The sequence below is a fragment of the Pararge aegeria genome, chromosome 6, assembly GCF_905163445.1.
Source record: "Pararge aegeria chromosome 6, ilParAegt1.1, whole genome shotgun sequence".
Lineage (NCBI taxonomy): Eukaryota > Metazoa > Arthropoda > Insecta > Lepidoptera > Nymphalidae > Pararge > Pararge aegeria.
In genome coordinates this window covers 11,950,912-11,961,702 of record NC_053185.1, presented here as the reverse complement: position 1 = coordinate 11,961,702, position 10,791 = coordinate 11,950,912, and the positions used below count along the sequence as shown (strand labels likewise).

At 33.8% G+C, this 10,791-nt stretch overlaps 1 protein-coding gene across 1 annotated transcript; it reads right to left on the bottom strand.

Annotated features, from left to right (window-relative positions):
- Nucleotides 1-4,539: 4,539 nt before the first annotated feature.
- On the bottom strand, nucleotides 4,540-10,738 carry LOC120624757 (NECAP-like protein CG9132). The gene is made up of 5 exons (XM_039891468.1): nucleotides 10,445-10,738; nucleotides 10,168-10,373; nucleotides 9,579-9,760; nucleotides 8,963-9,141; nucleotides 4,540-8,168 (listed from the first exon to the last, which is right to left on the bottom strand). Exons 1-5 carry the CDS (start codon nucleotides 10,528-10,530, stop codon nucleotides 8,105-8,107), a joined length of 717 nt encoding a protein of 238 aa, XP_039747402.1. The 5' UTR covers nucleotides 10,531-10,738; the 3' UTR covers nucleotides 4,540-8,104.
- Nucleotides 10,739-10,791: the final 53 nt, after the last annotated feature.

Here is a 10,791-nt window from a genome sequence, read left to right as displayed (position 1 = left end):
ATCCTATGTATTGTACTACGACTCCCCAACTCTATTCTACGCAAAACAAAATAATTCAGAGGCACTCTTCTTAATAGCCTTCTTGATAGACCTGTAGGTAGGGGCTTGACTTTACTTTCGGGGGGCCGACTTCAAATCCCAGCACACACCACTAACTTTTCTATATTATGTGCATTTTATATATTACTTGCTTTAAAGTTAATGGTGAGGTAACCTGCATGCCTGAGAGTTCTCTATAATGTTCTCAAAGGTAGGTGGCGTCCACCAATCCGCACTGGGCCAGCGTGGTTGACTACGACCTTTAACTCGACACAGCAAATCAACACGATTCATCAAATCTACACGAAATTTGGACAAAACTAAATAGATATTATAACCTCTGTAGTAGGTACATAAATAATTATTTAAATCGGTTATTATTTGATGGAGCTATGGTGTAAAATCGTCAAACACTTTCATTCCCTCTCCCAAAAGAACTGAGCTTAATTTCGAGATGTCGTATGTTACTTCTAATACCACCAAGAATATGTGTACAAAGTTTCATGATGATCAGTCAAGTAGTTTTTGTGTGGAAGCCTAACAAACAAACTTACATTTACATTTATATTTTTAGTAAGGATAGGGATAGCGATTGCCCGGATAAGCGGATAGGTCGAAGGGCAAAAGTTTACAAACGTGTGTTTTGGTTATCTGCCAATTAATCCTGGAAGGAAGAGCTACATTTTTTTAAATTTAAAAACATAACATTATACCTAAGCCCTTAACTGCAATCTCACCTGGCGGTATGTTTTGATGCAGTCTACGATGGTAGCGGGCTAACCCCTTTGTGACTATGGCATTTAAATTAAACCCATACCCCTAATCGGTTTTACGCGACAACGTACCGGAACGCTTAATCGCTTAGCGGCAGATCTTTGTCGGTAGGGTTTTAACTGGCCACGGCCGAAGCGTCCCACCAGATCAAACTAAAGAAAATCCAGACATTATAAATTCCAAAATTGCCCCTGCTGGGTACCGAAACCTCTTACTTAAAACCGCCAGAAAGGTCGTCAAAAATAGATGGAAAGATAAATTTTTTTTATTCATATATGTTGATATTATATTTTAGTAAACAGATTATATGGGAACAGTGAATGGCATGGGCGGACAAAATTAGGAACACAGCTGTCCTATCAATCTTATCGTAACTGTCGACGGCCTGAAATATGACGGACTGAATCTCAGCCAAGGTTCTCCCGAAAAACTGGTATCATCACAACCTACTTTATGACTTTCTTATACATCGTGTTGGCTACACGTCTGCAAAACTAACTGTAGCCTGGATTCTGCGTAGGTATATACATACTCGGTGACTTATTTGTTCTTACAACAATGGCCCAATTAATCTGTCCAATGATTACTATCCATTCTTCATCATAAACAAAAAAATATGATTGGTGCGCCTATGTATAAGCGGCGCGGTGCATCAGCGACATCTACTCAACCACTTTAGGTTGTTTCATGCAACCGAATAAAATACTTTCTTCATTCGATCAGCTACTTCCAAAGCTCTAAATGCAGAAAATTGTGTTCCAACTTTTTAACACTGCTGTAGTAAACTTAAATTATTTTGAATATTTTTTTTGGAGGTACTGTAGAGAACAACAAGTAATCCAGCTATTGTTTTGTACAAAGAAACATAAAACAAACATTTACGAGTAGCTTCGTAACTCGATTCCAAAGACCGTATTTGAATAAATATTAACTTCAGGGCAGCTTTACATTTCACAAACGATTAGATTCATTAGTTCATAGATGCATTTAATGTCATGGATAGGGCAAGTTTAGATGCGCTAGCGTGAACAATTAAGTAAGTAGCAAAATTTTAAAAAAATATACTGAATACAAACTTTGCAGCAAACAATAATAAATTCATCTAACGGATATATACAAGTTCTATAATATATCCGTTAAATTAATGTATTATTATATTATTGGTATATAATAATAGATGATTTAGAACATTTACCCACCATGCTACTCCAACGCAAGTTGGGGGCTTGCAAATTGCCTACATAAAACGAGAGTGACCCTTTTATTATTCATTAGACAACATACAAAGCTATTTCCCTTCTTAAGGATCTTTTAATGAATAAAGTTAAGCAATAAAGGTACTTAGGTGCCTATTTGTCGGCTTACGTACCTACTCTGTTTTATTTATTCAAAACATTTCCTTACAATCCTATAATTACTTCAGATGGAGAGAAAAGCAACTTTAAGCAAATTTGAATTATTACGAGATAGGCAGGTTATCTTATTTACGTTTCATCTCGACAAATTCTATGATATTATTACTAGGAATTAGGTGGTGGAGTCATTACCACTGGGCTATCACGATTTTAAAAGCATGTCTAAAAAAATACCGAAGGACTTTAAAAAATCAATCAATTTTACTTGTTGTTAATAGGCGTTACATCTTTTTTTATTAATTCAGCGAACAAGCCCAGAAAGCAGTCTTTAATAATTATTGGAGTGAAAAGACTTCGCTTTACACAGGCCGCATTTTCTCGGTCAGTAATCACAGGTCAGGGGACCTACCTACTACCATCAGTTTGTATGACGTTCCTTTTCCTTCTTAATATAAGGATCATAATTCTGAAAAAAAAACTACATTATCAAAATAATATCTATTTGAATGTGATGGAAGTAAACCTCAGGTCAGTAAAATTGGCACAAGCTACAAAAAAAGTACCTAGTCTATTTTGCCTGCATATTTATCAATTTGTTGCCAGCCTGCCACTATAAGGCATGGATGGGTCTCCTCTCAGAATCAGAAGAGTTTAGGCCGTAGTCCACAAATCTGTCCAAGTGCGGATTGATGAACTTCGCACGCCATTGAAAGCATTATGGTGAGGTCTCAGAAATGTTAAACCACATCCACGTGGACACGTGGTCATTTCAAAATTGCGCGCTGGTAGGTACTGAGAATTTCTTAACAGAAAACCCAAGAAGTGTATTATTCAATTAAGTCACCGTGCTGTCCCCTAAGGGGGACAGTTCCTAAGAATGTTTTGCCTGAGCCGGGTATCGCCCCTAGCACCTCATGTGATAGCCGATAGTTCGGCATCCCTTTCGGAGAGACCGAGTTCAATCCTCGGCACGCGTCTCTAATTTTACCGATTTATGTGCGTCTTTAATTTAAAACACTACTCGCTTAACGGTTAAGAAAGACTCAAGAGGATACCTGCATGCTTGAGAGTATTCTTCTTAATGTTCTCAAGGTCCGCACTGGGCCAGCGTGGTGGACTAAGCCCTTCTTATAATGTTAAGAGACCGGTGCCCTGTAGTGGGCCGGTAATTGGTTGATGATGACGATGATGATGACCTGATAATAAAAAGTCGAGTCAGCATAGCACCTAAGTCAAGAAGTGCTAACAACTACACTACTAAGTAATGAATAATAGACTGTTAGTGACAATTTTATCGGTAAATAAATATACATATCCATACATCTAAACATACCTAACAACATATATATATTCCATAGCATTGTAGACTGGCATTTGGAAGTAAAACCGAAAGACCACTTTACGCCCGTTGCAAACGTTCGAGAAATTGCACTATAACATTCTCAGGCTTGAATTTCCGCCAGTGGATAGTAAAACGAACATGGATTGAATATCGATTGCAAAAAGGCTAGATGGAAGAATAACGATTCTAATTACATGGAAAACGAAGTTGTGATAAGGTATCTAGATATAGATAGGTAGGCAGGTACATGCACGATCTATAGCTATCTGCATACCAAATTTACCTGTTAACCTAACTTTTGTAAAGAGGTAGCTCCCTAGTTCGATCTCCGGAAGGGGCAATTTTAGAATTTATAATATCTGAATTTTCTCTGGTCTGGTCTAGTGGGAGGCTTCGGCCGTGGCTAGTAACCAATAAATAGGTGCCGTTTAAAGGTACGGGCGGTAGCGTGCATACGGGGTATGCACAGGGTATACACTAAGCGAGCGGATGATATAAAATTGAAAAAAATCACCAGTAAGAATTATAAAAAACGTACCCTTAAGTTCTTATAACTCGTACTGAAGATCTTTCTATTTTGTATACTCATCGAGATCAGTGATATGATATTATGTTAGAAACTAAAAAGTTACCATCAAATTATATATTCAAGTATTATTTTTATTCTGTAAACTTAATTCATAAAACAGATGCATTTCCTATGACTTCATCTATGTTATCTATGTTATTCGATGAGCACATTTTATAGTTACTATCGGTATTTTCTATACAAGATGGTGAACTGCTGTTCCCTAAAATACATAGACAATCGCAAATTTGTCATTCAACAAAATCCTTGCTAATATTATAAACGCGACTGAGTGTTCTCATATCCTTCCTACACCCTAAATAAGAAACCAATCATAGGCATGTTAGTTTAAGTACCAAAGGCTTCTTTTTATCTTTGAAAAACAAACGATTCCCACGAGGTATACATACTTTGCAGAATAAGAATCTTTGACGTCTGGGGCTAGGTAAATTAAAAACATCTTAGCTGCTACTTTGCTTTATTACATTTGTACATATTTTAATCCGAACGTCGAACAGATCTAAATAAGTATTTATTATTTAAGGACGTGAGAACATTTAGTTAAGAAAAATGTAAGTTAACACTTAACTAAGGTGTTTAATTCAATATAAATGCTTGTAGAACACAACGATTCAGTCTCCGCGCGAGATCCGAGGAATCGGTGGCTGAGGAGGTCGGAAATCGGTCGTACGCCTGCTCGACCGTTGCTGCATACCCCGCTCCCCGTATCGACCTTGACGTGAGTAGTGATATTGTTATATGTTTTTTCTAAATGTTATCTAAGAAGATAACATTTAGAAAAAACATTTTTGTCAGGACTTACAAAAATATGTTAGATAAACGGAAGGATACAGAATTGGAATAATGATTAAGATCCACTGGAAGTAGATATTTAGGTAATAATAAACTCGAGTATCAATTGCCAAATTATTACATTAAAAGTGCCAATTTGGGTTTTGGAACACAAATCTGGTAACAAAACTAAATTCTAAGGGAGCATTTAGAGACCTGCCAATTTAGTTTAGAGAGTTCTGAACAACAAAATTGTCACCACCGTAAGTAGAGGTTTTAATAATACCTACTTTGCCGAAGCGAGGAACATGTTGTATTATGAAGTATTTATTAATTTTGCAATCGATGTAAAATGCCAATAAAATATTCTTACGTCCTTAATGAAAAATAAATAACATTTGTACATCACACAGCTATCACTTCACTTTTTAATTATCTATTTACATAGAGCTTGTCTATGACATGCAGATTTTTAACAACATTTTAATAACAGTAATGTGTAGAGCCGTATTTATTTCCCTACATCTAAGATTACATGAAAAAATTAAACTATTTAAGTATTACAACATAATATACAGATAGTTATATCCATTTAACATCTTAGATACATTGTAATATGAGCTCGTATGGTTAGCAGTTACACATCAACTCGACTTGGCATTATATATTTGTTGTGATGCAAAAAATGGAGCTTGCCACCATCGCTTAAAGTATTATTATTTTCATAATATTCACGTTTTGTTTCAGCAATGCAAACCTTATTTATAGGTAATGTAGCAGTTAGTGTGGTTGCAAAGTATATCAAATAAAATAAAGCCTCCTGGGTCACTTAAATGCAGTTTTATTTCACAGAACAGTGTACAATGGGAGTCAAATCAAAGTACAACTTTAAAGATCCACCAGGTATCAAACCAATGGACTACGAACTACATAAGCATTTAGTAAATGAGTAAATATTGCAATCGCATAGCAAATAGTAATTACCTACTTTGCGTTATCAATGACTGATTAATGCCGAGTCGATTATTTGTGTAGCTACTCCTTAACTAGTGCTTTAACCTTCAGTTTCAACCTAAAAATAATCAAACTACAAGATAATAATATACTTTTGTTTCTAGGTCACGCAAAGCTAGCACGATTAATCCACCGAGTAATAATATAAATGCGTGGTAAGTTATAATTTTTGTAATATCAGATATCAGAAAAATATGAATGCGAGCTGTTTTTTTACAAAGGCGTAACACTATCGGTAATAACACCCAAAAACACGCCACACTACGGTTTTAGAGGCAAAGCAAACCGTAGTATACTGTCTCTAAATAACATAAACACCCGATTTGTCGGTACACATCATGCAACCTAATCAAAGCATCTACATTAAAGATTTTGATTCTGAAGAACGCCCAATACGAGCGTTTTTCCATTCAAATTGCTGTTGGTGTCGAATATAAGGAAAGTAAGGAAAGGAATGCCAAAAAGTAGCTTCAGTTTGTCTGTTAAACTAAGTGTTTCTACCAGTATTGTAAAGCCATTTTGTAACTTCCAGAGTGACCTATTTCAAAATTTTAATATTATAATAAGCAAGTAATGTTATATTTTGATGTTTGATTATTTAACATACACGAACACATTTTGTCAGGTTTGCCTAATGCCAGTTTATGCCAGGGCAATACTTATTTAACTTGAACTATTGTGGTATATTGTGCCAAAACGTATTAATTTTAATGCGAATACTAGAAAGTACATTGTAAGCGAATAATATTGGGCCAAAATAATAATCTTTATATCATAATAATAACTATCGTGAATTTATTCTCTAAAAAACACTTTTAAATAAAAAGGAATGTTATTTAATAAATAGCTAAGTGCTAACAAAACGATAATCATCATTTTATAAAACATATGTTTTAATTAATTAAAATTCAAAGACTTATTATTATACACAATTTTTTTTTTTTTGCGTTCCTAGAGACGCGCATATACGAGGTACGTTAAACAAGACCTTATAACTTATAATAGCCATCTATTTCCCGTAGCGAAAAAGAAAGTTTAACTGACATAATAATCTTTATAAGCCCAGATATTTCCCAAATAGTAAGTGGTGAAGAAATAATTTAATTCTATTGAGCTAACACAAATAATTTGACATAAAATACGGTATTTTCATTTGTACATAGTAATTGGTAGGGCAAACAATTGGTCAACCTTATTTTAATCGATGAAACAACTTATTTATGTAGTTTATTTTCTAAAACATTTGCTTAAAAAACATAAATGAATTGTTATTAAATAAAAAGGGAAAAATTGGCATTATTTCTGATTGTGTAATAACCAAGCAAAAGAGGCATAAAACTCACGTTTTCTGTACAATAACGTCACAAGTCTCTTTATCTTGTTATCGTTATATTTTTAAATTATTTCGAACTCTGGCACATAAATAATAATTGATAAGATCAAATATTAAATACAGAGTTATTGTATGGTCAAAATGCCTACATTAAAAGGAAACCTCTCCTTATATATTAAGATCCTTACCAGTATTTGAGTTATATTACTTCTTTACCTTTAGTTTTATGCGGTATTTAGGTAAATAAAAACATCATAAATATTTGACATTTGCGATATAATATTTTGCTTCAGTTGTAAGCCAAGAAATGGTTTGTCTCAATTAAATGTCTCAATGGAAAATATACCACAAAATTAGCTTCCATATTTAAATATTATCGAAAGTTCTACGTCAGAGTGAACTAAATCCACAAAATTATTGCAACAGGACCATGGAGTGACCTCTTTAAATGTTTACTATCGCTACTTTTTTCATCTAAACGTGTTTTAATATTTATTTTGTTATTTTTTTTATGTGTTTTCATTTAGTAGATATTTAATGTGGTTCAAGCCACTGATAAGTATTCACGGTACGGCACATACTTTCAGGTTACAAGATTTAGTTACTGAACTGAACATACATAACTTAATTATAAAATATGTAAATATAAATAAAGCTAACACATAATTTAGCTGGTACAGAACGCCGATGCCAATAAAAATATACGGCAGTAGAGAGGCATAAAAATAACAATTTAAAGTTGGTATATATTTTAATTTAACTGAAGTTTGTTAAATATAAAATGAAGGTATGTGATGGATATGTCATAATATTTAAGTAAGTAGTATAAGTATTGTGCAATGCACAACCTGCTCACCGCAATAAAGTATATTTTGACATATTTTACATTAAAACTGTACCCAGTTTTGTTGGTTTGCTGGTGTGGTTGGTTTTGCTTGCTGGCTTGGAGCGCTGAAATACAAACAATATAAAATTAATTTATTTTGCCAAGCAACATTTATTGATAAAAAATATTTTATTTACTAAATGGTTACTATAGTTAAAGTCAGTAAACTAGCAACTAATGCCCACTTTAGTAGAGGCGGCAGTACGGAATAAGAGGTTGAAAAAATAATGATGACACAACATAGAATTCAAATCTTTGATCGTTATTTAAAAAGTAATTTATAAATAAATCAAAAAAGGGCCCAGGTTTTCTCTCAGCATAAAAAATATGTTGGGACCCTGCTGGCCAAGTGCGGATTGGTAAACTTCACACCCCTTTAAGAACATTATGGAAAACTATCGGACATACAGGTTTCCTCAAGATGTTTTCCTTTGCCGTTATACCAAGCCGTTGAAAACATACTTAGATCTAAAAGTTACAAGTTCATACCTACATGCTACTTGCTAACTACTCTGCTATCACTTATATTATACTCGCATATAAATAATAGCCTCCTTATTAGTGTAATAAATTATTCTACATATTAATCAAAATATTTTTAAATCTATGAACTTTACTATGATATTGATTGACCTTTAAATATAAAGCCTCATTTAAAGAAAGATAATTTCATAACCACATATGTAAAACTTTTTCCTACAAAATTTAAGTATTAATAGCTTTATGATTAAAACAGGGTAAAATTAAATGCCGGATGTACAGCCAGACCAGCTTGTATGTAATAGAAGAATAAGATTACTAGGAGAAGGGGAGTTCAATGTTTAAATAAAAAAATGATTGTACCTAAAACAAATCTTACCTAGCAGAGTTAAAATCTCCCCACTCAGTGGTGGCAGGGGGAGCCCCAAATGGGGTTGGCACATGTTGGGGTGATGGTGGAGGTGGAAGCTTTGAGCCCCCAGGAGGTGGTGGCAGCAGACCTCCTGCCGTAGCTCCACCTGCTCGACGCGGTCTGCTTCCTTCACTACCATCCTTTTTCTAAATGACAGAAAATGCTTTATTACTACTTTATAGACTTATTACTTTGTATGTACAAGGTCATTGAACACAAAATATGCTATTGCCAATCACTATACTTTCAAATAAATGTATTTTTTTGTTGACTGTCTGTTGCTTGCATTCTGGAGATGAATTAGCTATAATGTGAAAGTTTCTAAATCTAATTGGAATTCTAAGGGGACTAGATGAAAGGTAACTGGTAAATATTTAAAATCCATATGTTAATAGGCATTCCCCCAATTTTGTTGAGCCCTCATGCTGAACTCAAGGCTTTCACGCTTACCCAGATCCCTTTGTGATGTTGTTACAACCCTGAGGGTGGTTAAAAGCTACTTTCCTACAGTCGATTAGAGTCTATTGAAGCCATTGTTAATTGATTTTTATGTTATCAATAACTGTGTAATTATTTCACTTACAGTAATCTTCATGTTGATCTTAATAGTCTCGCCTTCTTTGAAACTAAGGTCTAGTTGCTGTTGCTGTCCTTGTTCACCCTCTTGTTCTTTTCGCAACCACTTAAAGTGATCTTGAAGAGCTACATTCAGATCAAAGGAGTCAGATCTGTCACCAAATCCTAAACCGATGTAAGCACTGCGCCCTAAAATATTAGCCCTTATGAATAAGCATTGAGACATTGTTAATTATTTTAAAATTTATATTATAATATGTATAATGAATTTAATAAATATTGTATATCTGTACTAGACTAATATAGCTCATTTTGATGTTTTTTTTATATTCTTCTTTAAAATGTAAACTGATTTATAATTTATTTTTTGGTCTGGATATGTATTTTTAATTTTTTTTTAACAAATTGAAATAGGAGACAAAAACATTTTAAAAATATTTTCATAGGTAGAACTTGACTAAAGTAAAACACTCAATATTATTAAACTAGGAACTGGAACTAGGAATGGTTAGAAAAAGTAACCGTTGCTGACCATTATTAGTGCCAAACAATGAAATTTATTGAGTTTTACTATTTGCACAAAAATCATTACTTACCATTATCATCCTGTATCCTAACAACAAAATATCTGGAACTGTCAGTTACTGATTCGAGTGCTAATCCAGGGTACTTGTCGATGGGGCATTTAGCAAAAAGTTCACCGCTTGTTTTGTCCTCCAATTTCATTACCAGTTCGTCACCTTTCGAAACGAGACGCATACGCCCAGTCCATTGTGGCTCTTGTAAATTCCAATCAGCTGCCCTATTTAACATATATTTAGTTACAAAAACTTTACAGTATATCTTGACATAGTAAAAATGGATTTTAGTTACCTATAGCCCCTATTTGACTGTTTTGGGGGTATTTTAAAAACGAACACTTCATTTTTAACGAGCAACACACTTTCATACGCTTCCATGTTTTAAACACTTTAAAAAATATTCATGTAAGTTAATATAAGCGTGACTTTATTGTTTGAAATTTTTGTGCTAGGTATGGTCTTCGATAATTATCAAATCACTTGAAAATAAATACAATATTTTAGGCACAATCACCTAAAAAAAACAAGTCAAGTAGGTATCGAAAATCGAGATTCAGGCTGATGACAATCTATATGATTGACGTGACCATATTTGACATTGACACTGTCAATAGTATTCTTCTAGGGATTTTTTGTCAG